Source organism: Nomascus leucogenys, chromosome 5 (assembly GCF_006542625.1).
Source record: "Nomascus leucogenys isolate Asia chromosome 5, Asia_NLE_v1, whole genome shotgun sequence".
NCBI lineage: Eukaryota > Metazoa > Chordata > Mammalia > Primates > Hylobatidae > Nomascus > Nomascus leucogenys.
This window is the reverse complement of record NC_044385.1, coordinates 53,170,005-53,187,655: the sequence shown is the minus strand read 5'-3', so window position 1 is coordinate 53,187,655 and position 17,651 is coordinate 53,170,005. Positions and strand designations below refer to the sequence as shown.

Sequence of the window (17,651 nt, the reverse complement as noted above, 5' to 3'; positions counted from 1 at the left end):
AACAGCACTGCATGCTAGAAAAATCTTTTGTGAAAGGAAGAGTCAATCAATACAGCAATTTTATTGCTGTCTTGGCTTAAGAAATTGCCAGAGCCACCCGAGCCTTCAGCCACCACCACCCTGATCAGTCCACAGCCGTCAACCTTGAGGCAAGACCCTCCACCAGCAAAAAGATTACAGCTTATTGAAGGTCAGATAATCTTTAGCATTTTTTATCAATAAACCATTTTATAAAGTATGACTTTGTTTAGACATAATGCTATTTCACGCTTAATAGACTACCGTATAGTATAAACACAACTTTTAGACTCACTGAGAAATCAAAAAATTCATGTGACTCATTTGTCGTGATACGTGTTTTATTGTGGTGGTCTGGAACTGAACCTGCAATATCTTTGAGGAATATCTGTAACACGAAATGGGTGGCTTAATACAACAGAAGTTTTTGGAGTTCTGTTCTAGAGACTGGAAATCCAAAATCAAGGTGTTGGGAGGGCCATGCTCCCTCTGAATCCTGTAGGGTAGGATCCTTCATTGCATCTTCCAGCTTCTGGAGCTGCAGGCCTTCCTTGGTGTGTGGCAGCAGAACTCCAATTTCTGTCTCTGTCCTCATACGGCCATCTTCCCTCTGGGTCTGTGTTCTCATATGCTGTTCTCTCTGTGCATGTCTGTGTCCAAAGTTTTCCCTTTTTATGAGGACACAAGTCATATTGGATTAGGGCCTACCTCAATGACCTTATCTTAACTTGATTGCGTCTCCAAAGATTGTATTTCCAAATAAGATCACATCCTCAGGGACTGGAGGTTAAGACTTCAACATACTTGGAGGAGACACAATTCAACCTATAATAGAGCCCCTTTGAAAACGTCAGGCATCAGGTGCTCACAGCGCAGGGTCCAGCTGTTGGTGCTCACCCTTGCTCAGCACACAATGGAGGCTTTGCCTCATTCTCACTCTTCACGGGAACAGCTAAGCCAGGTAGCGAACAGGGGCTAAGTTTGTGCCACCGCAACAGACACTGAAAGGAAGTTTGTGGTGTCCAGCACATTTGCCAGCATACGGCCTCACAGACCACAGCACCTAGAATCTGACAAAAGTTAGAATAAATCCAATGTCTCATTTTCTCTTTTTTTTAAGCATTTTTAAATAGAATTGATAAATTTCCTGACTGTGCCCTCCCCATCTTGCATTGCTGAGTAAGTGCGGAACCTCTGTATGGCATAAAGCAGAAAAACATTGAGCTTATGAGAAGAAACAGGAAATACATGTAAAAGAGACCAGTCTGAAAAATCAGGAGGCAAATTTTACAAAAGAGATTTACTGCCAGGAAACCAGGGACACTTTCAGAACACTCTCCTTTTCATATTTGTGACAAGATTCAATTGTACAAATACTTCTGTTAAACTAGCCATGAAGTGTGTATATGAATGAATAAATGTGTTCAGTGTATTTATATATTTCATTTCATACATGTGATCTATATCAGAAAATTAAAGCAAAGAGTAAGAAGAGTTAACCAAATGTTCCCTGAATGCAGTGGGAAAAGATGAAAAGGAGAAGACAGGCAGGCACAGTGGCTCACACCTCTAATCCCAACACCCTGAGAGGCCAAGGCAAGAGGATCATTTGAGCCCAGGAGCTCGAGACCAGCCTGGGCAACATGGCAAAAACCCATCTCTACAAAAAAGTATAAAAATTAGCTGGGCATGGCGGCATGTGCCTGTGGTCACAGCTAGGCAGGAGACTGAAGTGGGAGGATCACCTGAGCCCAGGAGGCTGAGGCTTCAGTGAGCCATGAGGGCACCCCTGCCCTCCAGCCCGGATGAGAGAATAAGACCCTTTCTCAAAAAAGGAAAAAGAGAAGACATATGTAACACGGTGTCAGGATTCAAAATACATGTAGCAAAAATTCCAGAAGGGTAAACAAATGAGTCCATACCTAGCCATCACTAGGGAAACTTCTGTGTTTCAGGGATAGAGAAAAAAACTCAGATTCCAGAAATAAAACATGAAAATGTAATACCCGCAAAAGAAATAAATTTATTGGCACCACATTGATTCTATACAACACTAAATTGTATAAGATAGCATTTCTATTGCACTAAGCTAATATTCACACCTAGAGGCTCCAGATACACATTGAAGGATAAGCAAAGACACAAAAATTGTACCATTTAAGTATGTTTCCCAGGCAATTCATAAGCAAACTTTTAAAAAGGAGAATGATGAATTCCAAAAGAAATCTCAATGAGATAGGATAATGGTAAAAAGAAAAAACAACAATAAAAAAACATACACACAAAATCTTGGCAATGTAATCATAATTTATTAATAATCTCTCTAAACTCATAGAACATATCAATAAAACTAGAAAATGTGAGACAGCAAGAAAAGGTAGGCTAGACTTACATTACAGAAAAGATGAGTAGACTGACTATACAGAGTTTGACTCTAAAATTGAGAAAATAGATTTAAATGTGTGTCACGTGTATATGTATAATATATATGCACACCTATAAAATGAAATTCCTCATTGGAAAAAATATTAAGTTTAATTTCCAAATTATTAGAATGACTAAAACAGCTGAATCTATCTCTTTCATATAGCAAGTGAGAGGGAAGGAAAAGGAAAGGCAAGCAATGCATTTGTCTCATCCACCAGAAATAAGCTCCCTCATGTTTGGGTCAGGTGACTTTATTCATTGCTTTCTCCACATCCTCATCATTGGGCATCGTGAAATCAGTGAAAACGGCAGTGAAAGAATGATGATGAAAGCGAATCAAATGTATCATTTATCTCAATACATTTCTTTTAATCTTCTTGTTGAAAGACAAAGTCTCCTAGACCAGATCAAAAGCAACAAATCTTGTATTTATAGAAAACATGTCTCAAGTAAAATGACATAGTATTATGCGCACGCACACACACACACACACACACACACAAATTAAGCGAAAATGCAAACAAAAAAAGGTAAAAATAATATTTAGAGAAAGATAGAATTTAAGAAAAAAATTGTCAAACAGGTCTACAAATAATTGTTTTATTTTGGTGCCAGTTACAGTCCACAATGAAGCCAAGATATTAAGAAGCAATGTGGGCCAGGGGAAGTTAGAGCAGAAATATCTCTTTCAATAGTGAGAGAAGAGGAAAAAGAAGCAGAAAAGCTGGGAATAATAGGTAAAGTTTAGGCTAGGCCTTAGACTTCTCCTGCATTGTAATCCTTCTGGTTTGCCACATATGCATGCTGTGAGGAAGTTGATGAGGTATATACAGCACAATTATTTTCCATTTTTTGCCTTTAGGCACCGACTCATTGGTCACTCATCTGCTGAATGTATCCTCTCAGGCAATACTGCCCATTGGAGCACGAAGCCGCCAATTTGTCAACGTGAGTTGAAATCTCTTTCCCCATTCACCCCACCATTTAATCCTAGAGTTGTCCTAGAATTACAAAGAATGAATCTCTTCCCTCTTGGAAATGGTGTCCTTCTGATATTTGAAGAATCCAGTCATATCCTTAAAATGGCTCACAGCATTCCAAACTTCTACCTTCACCTAAAAATGCTTTTTTTTTTCCTTATCTCAAGGTCTAATTTATTTTAAACTAGTCTTTAGCTCACTTAACCCCAATTTCCTCTTCTGCTGGGTGAACACCTCCCAGTTTGAAGAGCATTTTCTTTAGTGAAGTCAACAAATACAAAGTCAGTGAAAGAAACCCTATATCCTCTCTGCAAGCTCTTAGTACCACATCAGATATTCAAGCCATGCAGCTCTTTCTTCCTTCTTATTCTTTGTCTAAACAGGGGCATGCCATCTTCCCTGTGAGTTGTTTGGAAGATGAGCTTTCTACATTTTGGGGAGCAAAGAGGAATGAGCAATTGCAAGCTAACAAGGAATATAAAATGTGTATGATCCTGGGATTAGTGATGGTGTGAGGAAATCAGCCATTTCAAACCCAGTTGGTGGGAGGATAAGTGGGAACAAACTTTGTAGAAGGGCAATATCCAGGCTGGGCACTGTTCTACGGTAGAGTAGGACACAGTATTCAGTTCTTCCAAGATCAGACGAGATTGGGTGCATTCAGGGATTCAGGGTGGTATGGCTGTAGATCAGTATCCAGTTCTTTTTATTACTTCTGAATCTGTAAGTATCGTGTTTATTATATGTAATATTGTATATTTGTTCTTTTTCTTTATTAGTTCTGCCAGAGCTTTTGTTCTTATTATTTAATAAAGATGTTATACTGAGCCACGTGTGGTGACTCAAACTTGTAATCCCAGCACTTTGGAAGGCCTAGGTGAGCAGATGGCTTGAGTCCAGGAGTTTGAGACCAGCCTGTACAGCATGGTAAAACCCTGTCTCTACAAAAAATACAAAAACTAAACGGGCACGGTGGCACATGCCTCTAGTCCCAAGTACTCAGGAGACTGAGAGTTGGGAGGATTGCTTGAGCCAGAGAGGTTGAGGCTGCAATGAGCCATGATCATGACATTATACTCCAGCCTGGACAGCAGAGCAAGACATTGTCTCAAAAAAATGCTATACTACATGCTTTATTATATTAATATCCAATAGAATAAAGACATATGCCTTCTATATAGAGAGAACTAAATTAATAATGGTGAGATAACATAGTTGAATTCTCATTTAGCAGGAGAAATAAAAACATAGACTATAGGCTAGGCACAGTGGCTCATGCCTGTAATCCCAGCACATTGGGAGGCTGAGGCGGGCGGATCACTTGAGGTCAGGAGTTCGAGACCAGCCTGGCCAACGTGGTGAAGGCCTGTCTCTACTAAAAATACAAAAGTTAGCCAAGTCAGGCGGCGCATGCCTGAAATCCCAGCAGCTCAGGAGGCTGAGGCAGGAAAATCACTTGAATCTGGAAGGCGGGGGCTGCAGTAAGCCAAGCTCATGCCACTTCACTCCAGCCTGGGGAACAGAGTGAGGCTCTGTTAAAAAAAAAAAAAAAAAAAAAGTGGACTCTAATAATATGTGGACACATTTAGCGAAATAACTTAACTGAGTAGAGCAGAACTTAAAATATTTTAAAACTATAAGAACATGTCTGTACATTAGCAAATATTAGATGAGAATAATATTGTCAATATTTACTTCTGGTAATTTGGAATTTAAAAAAAACTGTTAGCAAAATTTACAGTAAAGTATACTTTTAAGAAACCAGGCTGGGCGCGGTGGCTCACACTTATAGTCCCAGCACTTTGAAAGGCCAAGGCAGGCAGATTGCTTGAGGCCAGGAGTTCGAGACTAGCCTGCCCAACATGACCAAACCCCATCTCTACTAAAAATACATAAATAAACCAGACACGGTGGTGCACACCTGTGATCCCAGCTACTCGGGAGGTTGAGGTGGGAGGATTGCTTGACCTGGGAAGTGGAGGTTGCAGTGAGCCGTGATCGTGCCACTGCACTCCAGCCTGGGTGACAGAGCAAGACTCTGTCCCAAGGTTTTGTTTTGGTTAATTTGCTGTCTCTTTTTCCAGGAATTCCTTGTGGGCTACCCCCAACCATCGCCAATGGAGATTTCATTAGCACCAACAGAGAGTATTTTCACTATGGATCTGTGGTGACCTACCACTGCAATCTTGGAAGCAGAGGGAGAAAGGTGTTTGAGCTCGTCGGTGAGCCCTCCATATACTGCACCAGCAACGAAGATCAAGTGGGCATCTGGAGCGGCCCGGCCCCTCAGTGCATTATACCTAACAAATGCATGCCTCCAATTGTGGAAAATGGAATATTGGTATCTGACAACAGAAGCTTATTTTCCTTAAATGAAGTTGTGGAGTTTAAGTGTCAGCCTGGCTTTGTCATGAAAGGACCCCGCCGCGTGCAATGCCAGGCCCTGAACAAATGGGAGCCAGAGCTACCAAGCTGCTCCAGGGGTGAGTCTGACTGAGGCCTAGAAGGGCCCTGCAAGTGACATGCGTTGCTGTTGGATCAGGAGATGAGTATTTGTTCAGGGGGAGGGATGTGTGGTGAGCAGGGTGGGGGAGCAAATTTTCTAGGTAGTGAACATGAAATTCAGAAGGTGTGTGTACATGCACATGTGCTGAAATTGAGAAGCAAAACTCAACCTGGGCCAGGGATATGCTGGTTCTTTGGGGTTCTTATAAACAGATCTATCAATTACCTTTGAGTGTAATAATGGTTGATACAAAATGAGTGATTCCTCTGGCCAGGCACTATAATACAGGCTATGTGTGAATTTTAATCCTTCAAACAAAGTTATTAGGTAGTTACCAGTTGTTCTGTGTTTGTCTGTTTTGTTTTGCTTGAGATACTGTCTTGATCTGTCACTCAGGTTGGACTGCAGTGGTGCCATCAGGGCTTACTTCAACCTCCGCCTCCCTGGCTCACTTCAACCTCTGCCTCCCTGGCTCAAGCAATTCTCCTGCCTGAGCCTCCCAAGTAGCTGGGAATATAGGTGCATGCCACCATGCCTGGATAAGGTTTTTATATTTTTTTTTTGTAGAGATAGTCTCACCATGTTGCCCAGGCTGGTCTCGAACTCCTCAGCTCAAGCAATCCACACACCTTGGCCTCCCAAAGTGCTGGGATTATAGGCATGAGCCACCGTGCCCGACCTCTATGTTTTACAGCGAATATGTGCCTTAGACAGATCAGATAACTTTCTGAGACATTAACTTGCAGACAAAACTGGATTGCAAGTCCACCCCACTCCAGCGCCTTGGCTTTGCTAATCAGCATTCAGTCATGAAATCAAAACTTACTCTAGATACTTTCAAGGAGGGAGGGATTTCATGCAGGTTGTATTAGTCTCTTCTCACATTCCTATAAAAAAACTACTTGAGACTGGGTAATTTATAAAGAAAAGACGTTTAATTGACTCAGCGTTCTGTAGGCTGTAAAGGAGACATGGCTAGGGACACTTCAGGAAAGTTACAATCATGGTGGAAGGCAAAGAGGAAGCACGCATATCTTCATATGCTTGGCAGGAGAGAGAGAGAGAGCAAGGCGGAGGTGCTACACACTTGGGAACAAGCAGATCTCGACAGAACTCTATCACAAGACCGCACTAGGGTGATGGTGCTAAACCATTAGAAACCACCTCCAAGATCCAGTCACCTCCCACCAGGCTCCTTCTCCAAAACTGGGAATTACCATTTGACGTGAGATTTGGGAGGGAACACAGAGCCAAACCATGTCACAGCTAATAGGTCACAAAGATGTTAGAAGGGCAGGAAAAGCAATAGGACAAAGGCAAAGTTACGAGAGATCAGGGAGCTGCTGTGGCTCCCAGTCTACAGCACAGGAGCCTGGACTGATGCTGAAATGGCCAGCCCCTCCCACTGAGCAGGCAGCTCCCTGAAAGCTGCTAATACTGCAGGAGCCACCACTGCTGCCAGAATGCAGCTGATATTGCAGGAGCCAAAGTCATTGGCACCATTAGAACTGAAGCTGTAGCTGCTCACTGAAGCCATCTATACTGCCACTGCCCGAGCCACCTCTAGAAGTAGAACAGATTCTGCCATCATCCTGCTTTTTAATTTGGTATATATGCCTCCAATTGGCAGAACCTAACCAGAGCGCAGCTATCAAGGAAGACAAACCATTGTAGTTTTAAGGCTTCCATTGCTAGCTGTCAAAAGACAGTGCAGAAGCGTGCGGCTGGGGGCCAACAGAAATTTAACCAGCACAGCACCTCAATATTACATCATCAGGCATTGCTTAGTCAAGAGAAACACAGGATGATGAACCCTGAAAATGGACATTACAGCATCAGAGTATTTACAAACTCCCCAAAGAAGTCATTTTTCTAGTCCAATCCCCCATTTGATGCTTGAGAAAGCTGAAGTCCAGAAAAGGGAACTGATCTGTTCAAAGACAAACTGAAATTATTTTTTCCATTTTATAACAGTTTAATGTAACTTAGTTGAGATCCAAATGTGTTCTGATTTCTCGAGGTCAGATCAACTAAATTAAGAGAGAGCCTGAGATGCCATTACAATATGTCGCGTGAAATATACACTCTCATTATGGTGACAGTAGGTCTTTCAGATTTTCTTCGACAGTTTCCTACCTTCTCACTGAGGTGAAATGAATGACTAGGCAGCACCCTGCTACATAGCATGGAGAGAGGAGACTCATAGTTCTTCACCACCCTATGTCAGGTGGCCGCTGAGAGAAGACTTGAAAGCAGATGAGAATAGATGTATGGACGCTATTTGTTGCACCAGTGTGATAGGTGATGGAGGGACCTATTAGATGAGACATGGGCAGGGGCACTCCTTTATTGCCTAAAATGCAAGACTAAATTGGTGATGCCTTCTAGAAAGGAAGTACGAAGATATAAAAATCCATCATTCCTCCCAATTTTATACTGGGCGAACAGTAATTGGAAGCATTCTAGAAGGAAGTGTCCATTCTGAAATCTTAGTTGAATACTTTAGATGAGAAACAATGAATTGGGGATACCTCTGTTTTAGTCACAGTTGTGCCATGTGTCAGTTCTGTGACTGATGGCAAGACATCTTCCTTGCACTGTGTATTTAGTTTATCAATGTAATAAGGCCCTTATTCTACCTTTATTATTATATATAGATTTGTAATTATTATTCCCTTGGCCAGTTTAACAGTGAGAAAAAAGTTATTTTCACACAATTAGCAGTACTTTGTTTCTCTCTCCCCAGTATGTCAGCCGCCTCCAGGTGTCCTGCATGGTGAGCGTACCCAAAGGGACAAGGACAACTTTTCACCCGGGCAGGAAGTGTTCTACAGCTGTGAGCCCGGCTATGACCTCAGAGGGGCTGCGTCTCTGCGCTGCACACTCCAGGGAGACTGGAGCCCTGAAGCCCCCAGATGTGAAGGTGACTAGACTCTTATCTGGCTTGATATTTGTAGCTTGCGTCTTTATTCTCCACATGCCAGTGATTTCTGTTCATTTTTCTTTTTCTCCAGTGAAATCCTGTGATGAGTTCATGGGCCAACTTCTTAATGGCCGTGTGCTATTTCCAGTAAATCTCCAGCTTGGAGCAAAAGTGGATTTTGTTTGTGATGAAGGGTGAGTATGAGCTTGCCTGACCTGCTGGACATTGAAATTGGGGTTGGGAATTAGTCTAAAAAGGGGAGATTTGGTGTCGCTTAAAAGAAACACACACACACACACACACACACACACACACACACACACACATTCAGAGAGATGAACTTTCAAAGTACACATAGGAAGAAAGGAAAGAAACGTATAGAACTAATAACATGAGATATGAAGAGGAAACTGGAACACGTATTAACTGGCAAGTTCAAAGGCAAGTATAACTACTGGTTATGAATATAGAGGTAACACATTAAGCAAAAAATATCAGCCAGGCACGGTGGCTCATGCCTGTAATCCTAGCACCTTTGGGAGGTTGAGGGGGGCAGATCACCTGAGGTCAGGAGTTGGAGACCAGCCTGGACAACATGGTGAAACCCTGTCTCTACTAAAAATACAAAAGTTAGCTGGGCATGGTGGCATGTGCCTGTAATCCCAGCTACTCAGGTGGATGAGGCACGAGAATCACTTGAACCTGGGAGGTGGAGTTTGCACTGAGCCAAGATGGCACCATTGCACTCCAGCGTGGACAACAAGAGTGAAACTTCATCTCAGGAAAAAAAATCATATTTTACAAGCAAAAAGGAATATGAGTAATTTAGAGAGTCCCAGAAAAGATTGCAAGTAACAAAAAGCTTATTATAAAAAGCTAGGATCATTTAAGAATCATTTCAGTAAATTCTTTAAATCATCACTAGTGAAATTTGTGATAGGACTGAAAATGTAAAAATCAGCATTTTTTCAAAAATTCAGTCATGTGTCATCTGGCTAGTCATGGGCTCTGGGCTCTGGGCTGGGGTCCTGATGGCTGCTGTAATATTTCCAGCAAGGTCGTTACCTTGTTTATGTCCATCTAGTGCTCTTCGCAGGGTGCACGTCTCTACACGGGAGCTGACTGACATGGGCAACAAAGCACCTGATCCCAAAATGTAACACAGCATCTTGGCAGGCTCCAAATGCCAGCACCCAGTAAGAGTTAGGAGGGCATCAGGGCCCAACAGACATTGAGAATTTTCGACAATTGCATCCAAAAATTATGTCCTCTCTTCTTTCCTTTTTCCCCTAGAATATTCACGCTTACTCTTCAGCAGCCCAAACTGCCCTTTTGAGCCTTCTTCACGCCATCACAGATGTGGAGATGAAAGGACAATCTCTGTTCTCTCGTCAGCTATTTCCCACTTTTCCACTCCAAACTGGGAGCTGTTTTACTTGCTGTTCCAGGGTCACAGTTAGGAAGGCACTGCATTAGAAGACTGGGTTTCTAATAATGACAATGAGTGATTTATCAGGTTATCATGGAGTACTCTGTGAAGCTCCAAGCCTGGGTCCTGGGTCAAGGGGCTGGCAGCTATGTCATGACCACCTTTTTCAATTCAAGCAGGACTATCATGTGACCAAGCTACAGCATTTTGCCATTCTATATTGCTCCCTTCTGGAGGCTGGGATTGTTCCAGAATAACGTAGCCTGTGCAACTCTGCCACCTGCTGGCCTCAGGTCCCCAAAATCCTGAGATGTGGGGTTGGGACCTAGATTGTGAACTAAGTGTCCTCTTGGCTGAAACAGCTCACTATTCACTCCTATTTTCTTCTTTAGATTTCAATTAAAAGGCAACTCTGCTAGTTACTGCGTCTTGGCTGGAATGGAAAGCCTTTGGAATAGCAGTGTTCCAGTGTGTGAACGTGAGTAGTAGGAGTAACATTTCAGGCCAATCTCTCCCCTTCATCTGTTGAGTATTTGACCCATGACCTCCCCTAATGTGGTTCTTCAATTTTCTAGTCTGAATTATTGATTTGAAAATTGCTTATTTTAATAATGTTTGGTTGTGAATCAATGTGTACATCACCTGTCTTTGGAACCATCTGATCTGTCTCTGTCCTTCTGTATTCTGTGTTCTAGTGCGATAAATCCTGTGGTAGAGTGCTTCTAGGTCAGGAGAGATTAGATAATGTGAAGCCTTAACAATTTGCTTTCTTTCTCTCTTTCTTTTCTTTCTTTTTTCTCTTCCTTCCTTTCTTCAGTTCTTTCTTCCCTTCTTCCCTTTCTCTCCCCTTTCTTCCTTCTTTCCTCCCTTCTTTCTTTTCCATTTTATTCTCCCATCAGGTGCAGTCTACAATTTTTGTGTATATTTGATAATACACAAATATTAAACATGCCTTTATTTAATCAATATTTATTGATCACATACTTTGTGCCTGATGTTCATCTAGCCACTGGAGTTGTATCAATGAACAAGACGAATGAATTCCCTGTCCCCATATTGTTTCTACTCAGGTGGGGAGAGGGACAAGAAAAAAATATAAATTCAATGCTATGAAGATACTAGAGCAAAGCATTTAGGAATGAGGGAAAAGTGAGGAGCAACATTAGACAAGGCGAGCAGTTCAGACTCCTTAAATTCCAAAACATGTACCTAAATAATTTATGCTGAGAGATTCATAAATGTCATTTTAAAAAATTTATTATACTTTAAGTTCTAGGGTACATGTGCACAATGTGCAGGTTTGTTACATATGTATACATGTGCCATGTTGGTGTGCTGCACCCATTAACTCGTCATTTACATTAGGTATATCTCCTAATGCTATCCCTCCCCCTTCCCCCACCCCACAACAGGCCCCGGTGTGTTATGTTCCCCTTCCTGTGTCCAAGTTTTCTCGTTGTTCAATTCCAACCTATGAGTGAGAACATGCGGTGTTTAGTTTTTTGTCCTTGTGATAGTTTGCTGAGAATGATGGTTTCCAGCTTTATCCATGTCACTAAAAAGGACATGAACTCATCCTTCTTTATGGCTGCATAGTATTCCATGGTGTATATGTGCCACGTTTTCTTAATCCAGTCTATCACTGATGGACTTTTGGGTTGGTTCCAAGTCTTTGCTATTGTGAATAGTGCAGTAATAAACATACGTGTGCATGTGTCTTTATATGAGCATGATTTATAATCCTTTGGGTATATATCCAGTAATGGGATTGCTGGGTCAAATGGTATTTCTAGTTCTAGATCCTTGAGGAATCTCCACACTGTCTTCCACAATGGTTGAACTAGTTTACCATCCCACCAACAGTGTAAAAGTGTTCCTATTTCTCCAAATCTTCTCCAGCACCTGTTGTTTCCTAACTTTTTAATGATGGCCATTCTAACTGGTGTGAGATGATATCTCATTGTGGTTTTGATTTGCATTTCTCTGATGGCCAGTGACGATGAGCATTTTTTCATGTGTCTGTTGGCAGCATAAATGTCTTCTTTTGAAAAGTGTCTGCTCATATCCTTCACCCGCTTTTTGGTGGGGTTGTTTTTTTCTTGTAAATTTGTTTGATTTCTTTGTAGATTCTGGGTATTAGCCCTTTGTCAGATGAGTAGATTGCAAAAATATTCTCCCATTCTGTAGGTTGCCTGGTCACTCTGATGGTAGTTTCTTTTGCTGTGCAGAAGCTCTTTAGTTTAATTAGATCCGATTTGTCAATTTTGGCTTTACTTGCCCTTGCTTTTGGTGTTTTAAACATGCAGTCCTTGCCCATGCCTATGTCCTGAATGGTGTTGCCTATGTTTTCTTGTAGGGTTTTTATGGTTTTAGGTCTAACATTGAAGTCTTTAATCCATCTTGAATTAATTTTTGTATACGGTGAAAGGAAGGGATCCAGTTTCAGCTTTCTACATATGGCTAGCCAGTTTTCCCAGTACCAATTATTAAATAGGGAATCCTTTCCCCATTGCTTGTTTTTGTCAGGTTTGTCAAAGATCAGATGGTTGTAGATGTGTAGTATTATTTCTGAGGGCTCTGTTCTGTTGCATTGGTCTGTATCTCTGTTTTGGTGCCAGTACCATGCTGTTTTGGTTACTGTAGCCTTGTAGTATAGTTTGAAGGCAGGTAGCTTGATGCCTCCAGTTTGTTCTTTTGGCTTAGGATCGACTTGGCAACGTGGGCTCTTTAAATAATGTCATTTTTTAAAAATGAGCCCCATATGTTCAATAATTAGTAGACTACTGATTTCTCCTAGTCTCCCCATTTATAATTTCCCCAATAGAAGATAAAACTTTGCTTCATTTCTTGATTCTAATGATTGGGAAACATGCTTCTTTAGAAAACCATGAAATTTTACTAAAATGTTTATGTTGTTAGAAATATACTTGCACATCTTACAGTGCTTTTTAGAGTAAAATTTTGGAAGAACATAACTTATATAGAGATTCTTGCTGTGTAAGAAATCCAGCGCTCCTTGAAGCAGCATGACAAATGTCTGTTATACCATCACACATGAAAGCTCATCGATTGGGCTACTCAAGCTTTCTCTTATTTTTCGTAACTCTTGCTAGTTAAAGTAGCTTCTTCCAAATTCCAGTTCTAATGAAAAATGACAATTAGAAATGAGGAAGAGACTGTTCTAAACAAATAAACAGATGCTAGAAAGGAGTAACAACTTGAAACCTGACCCAGAAAGTTAAAAGAGAAAATAAATCATCAACAGACCTAGACATTTTCAAAAACAAAGCAATCTGAATCCATTTGGAGTTTTTTATAATGGCCTGAATATGTTTCAATTCACTGTGACAGGGCTATTGTTATCACTGAGATTGATGATCAATATCAATAAGTAATCAGCAAAAGTTTCACCTATTTAAGATGATTAGCACACATATATATATTTGAGAAATATTTCCTAAGAACGTTGGCTCCTTCCTCAGCACTGTGTCCCCAGGATCCTGATGAGTGACTCACACAGGACAAGTGCTCAATTAATATATCTTAACTAAATGAATGAGCAACGCTTCAAAATGGCTATTTTTCTTCTTCAAATGTTTTGCTACTTCATTAAAGTTGTAAAGTCTCTATTGTTCAGGAACCGTCACTATCTGGAAGATTCAGGATAGACAAATCTCTTTTGTACTTTGCAATACATTTTCGCTGACATCTCATTTAATCCAACTCTTCAAAGTCCTCATGTCTATTGTCATCTCCTTAGCATATTTTCAGCGACACCAATCATAGCACCCTGTAATTGCAGAATACCTCTGGTGAAACTCCTGAATGAAACTTAGAGCTTTTGCCTTTTTTCTAGAAATCTTTTGTCCAAGTCCTCCAGTTATTCCTAATGGGAGACACACAGGAAAACCTCTGGAAGTCTTTGCCTTTGGAAAAGCAGTAAATTACACATGCGACCCCCACCCAGACAGAGGGACAACCTTTGACCTCATTGGAGAGAGTACCATCCGCTGCACAAGTGACCCTCAAGGGAATGGGGTTTGGAGCAGCCCTGCCCCTCGCTGTGGAATTCTGGGTTAGTGCTAAATTCCCCACATCCCAAATGGGTTCAGAATATCTAATCCAGGCCCTCCGTATTTCCATAATTACAGTGTGGTATTTATTTGTGCATTTGCCACAGTGGAATGCCAAACCAATGATAAATGGTTCTAAGGTAGGTCAACATATAAGTTCCTGATGACCTTTGCAGATGGAGGGACTGATGAAAAAAGAGGGAGGCGGTGAGTGGTGGGAAAGTCCTTCATTAGAATCATATGAATTAAAAACAAATGCCTGTGAATCTCCTTATTGAAATGTTTGGCTTAGAAATGTGACCTAGAAAATCGGTGGCTCCTTCTGCCAGGAAATGTCTTGAGTTCCCGCCCATGCTTGTCGGACTCTCATTGGAGTTTTGATGCCTTGAAGTACAAGGAAACCAGACACAAAAGCTGGAACCTGGGCAGAAAAACTCTTTCTGGCTGCCTAAAAATGTGAAAAATTAAATCAGAGCTATCTTTACATTAAATTATATGAGCATTGGCTGAGCATGGTGGCAATTGCCTGTGGTCCCAGCTACTCGGGAGGCTGAGATGGAAGGATCACTTAAGCCTGGGAGGCAGAGGTTGCAGTGAGCCAAGATTGTGCCACTGCACTCCAGCCTGGGTGACAGAGTGAGACCCTATCTCAAAAACAATAAAAATAGGCTTTGGGAGTCCAAGGCGGGTGTATCACTAGAGGTCAGGAGTTCCAGACCAGCCTGCAAACACAGTGAAACTCTAACTCTACTAAAAATACAAAAAAAATAAAAATAAAAATAAATAAATTATATGAGTAGAAAGACCAGAGAGCAGACTAGTCGTCCAGATAATATACTTCCTTATAAGCCTATGCTAATGGAACTTTCCTTTCTATTTTACAGGGAAGTTTTTTTTTTTTTTCATAACTAAAAGTTTCTTTTCTTCTGGCATCAAATCTACCAAGGAAGAGAAAAGAGGAAACACATTGGGTATCTTTTTATTAACTCAGATATTCTTGATTTCTTGGTCTTAGGTCACTGTCAAGCCCCGGATCGTTTTCTGTTTGCTAAGTTGAAAACCCAAACCAATGCCTCTGACTTTCCCATTGGGACATCTTTAAAGTACGAATGCCGTCCTGAGTACTATGGGAGGCCATTCTCTATCACATGCTAGATAACCTGGTCTGGTCGAGTCCCAAAGATGTCTGTAAACGTGAGTAAACTTGCATTGGATTTTTCCCATGTCTGCAAAAGCTTCTTATTGTATTTTTTCAAATGTGGGATATGAGAAACTTTTTCTGAAAAGTGTTCAGATAGGTGGATGTAAGAGTTTTTCTTGTAGGTCATCCTTGATTATTGCTTGAAATGCCACTTCATGAGAATGTTTCAAGAAATAGTTGCAGAGAAAATCTTCATTCCCTATGGGAAAGAAAATAATAAATGACTAGATCAGGAAAAAAATGGTGTAGGAAGACAAATTCTGCTTGAATAACAAGGTGGGAAGAAATCCTTTGCAAACTTTGAAATATATTGGTAGTAAATAATGCCATAAATAATCTTTACATTTTGATAAGGGATGCAAGGTCTCTACACAGATCTAAATCTAGATCTGAATAGATCCGGAGGGAAGGTCTTTTTGAAAGTGGCTTAGTAGGTGGCTGATCCTCAGCACTCTGATGAGTTTTCTCAAGGTGCCAAAATCTGTGGAACCATCAGAACTGCGTGTTTTCTTCAGGAAGCTACATGCAGTTTGAGACCTTATGTACTGAAGAGAGTTCAGATTACTCTACCTGGCTCCAAAATACTTTCTTTCCCATAGGTAAATCATGTAAAACTCCTCCAGATCCAGTGAATGGCATGGTGCATGTGATCACAAACATCCAGGTTGGATCCAGAATCAACTATTCTTGTACTACAGGGTGAGTTGGCAGCAACATCTCTTGGTTTAACAGTTCTAGCACAGCAATAGTACTTTCTAGCCACATCTCAACAAGGAAACTAGGCTATTGCCACCTGCTCTTAAAAGGCTTGAACACAGGTGTTAACTCCTGATTGAAATGAACAAAGATAGGAGAAGACTAGGGGAAAAATCTGTATCCTTGCTGGAAACCAGGGCAGTGCACATATAAACAGTAGGCTGTTCACTGGATGGGAAGGAAAAAAAATTAGAAGTGTAGTAGTCAAAGCACACAAACAACCCTAACCCAGAGTAGACATTGCTGGGAGAAAGGGAAGACCATGTAGCAGCTGTGTGAGAGAACAAATTTTAATGATAACAGCACGATCGCTTGCTAGGGCTGCCATCAAAAAGTACAGGCCTTCCTCATTTTATTGTGCTTCGCAGATGTTATGCTTTTGACAAATTGAAGGCTAGTGGCAACGCTGCGATAAGCCTGTTCGTCAGCATCATTTATCCAACAGCGTGTGTTCACTTTGTGTCTCTGTAGCATTTGGTTATTCTCACAATATCCCAGATGTTTTCATTATTATCATGTCTGTGATTGTGATCTGTCATCAGTGATCTTTGATGTTACTATTGTCATTTTTTGGGGTCCCTACGAACTGCACCCATATAAGACAGAAAACCTAATCAATAAATGTGTGTGCTTTGACTGCTCCATGGACTAGACATTCTCCTTCTCTCTCCCTCTCTTCAGGACTCCCTAATCTCTGAGACACAATAATACTAAAAAGAGTCCAATCAATAGCCCTACACTGGCCTTCAAGTGTTGACATGAAAGGAGGACTCATGCATCTCTTACTTTAAATCAAAAGCTAGAGATGATTAAGCTTACTGAGGAAGACATGTTGAAAGCCAAGATAGGCCAAAAGCCATTCCTCATGTGCCAAACAGCTAGCAAGTTGTAAAGGCAAAGCAAAAATACTTGAAGGAAATACAAAGTACTATTCCAGTGAACACACGAATGATAAGAAGATGAAACAGCCTTATTGCTGATACGGAAGAAGCTTTAGTGGTCTAGATACAAGATCAAACTAAAAACATTTCCTGAAGCCACAGCCTAATCCTGAGCAAGGCCCTAACTCTATTCAATTCTGTGAAGGCTGACAGAGGTCAGGAAGCTGCAGAAAAAAAGCTGGAAGCTAGCAGAATTTGGTTCCTGAGGTTTAAGGAAAGAAGCCCTCTCCATAACATAAAGGTCCAAGGTGAAGCAGCAAGTGCTCATGTAAAAGCTGCAGCAAGTTATTTAGAAGATCTAGGCTAAGATCACTGATGAAGGTGTTACGCTAAATTACAGATTTTCCATGTAGACCAAACAGCCGTCTATTGGACTTTCATAGCTAGAGAGGAGAAG

The 17,651-nt window shown here is 41.1% G+C and overlaps 1 protein-coding gene across 1 annotated transcript in view; it reads left to right on the top strand.

The window, feature by feature from the left end:
• CR1 (complement C3b/C4b receptor 1 (Knops blood group)) overlaps positions 1-17,651 on the top strand; it is a 145,516-nt gene that overhangs the window by 78,106 nt on the left and 49,759 nt on the right. Inside the window, 9 exon segments of the mRNA XM_030813081.1 lie at positions 3,308-3,393; positions 5,510-5,908; positions 8,678-8,854; positions 8,946-9,048; positions 10,676-10,761; positions 14,140-14,358; positions 15,372-15,506; positions 15,509-15,550; positions 16,157-16,256. Coding sequence (XP_030668941.1) covers positions 3,308-3,393; positions 5,510-5,908; positions 8,678-8,854; positions 8,946-9,048; positions 10,676-10,761; positions 14,140-14,358; positions 15,372-15,506; positions 15,509-15,550; positions 16,157-16,256 — 1,347 coding nt within the window.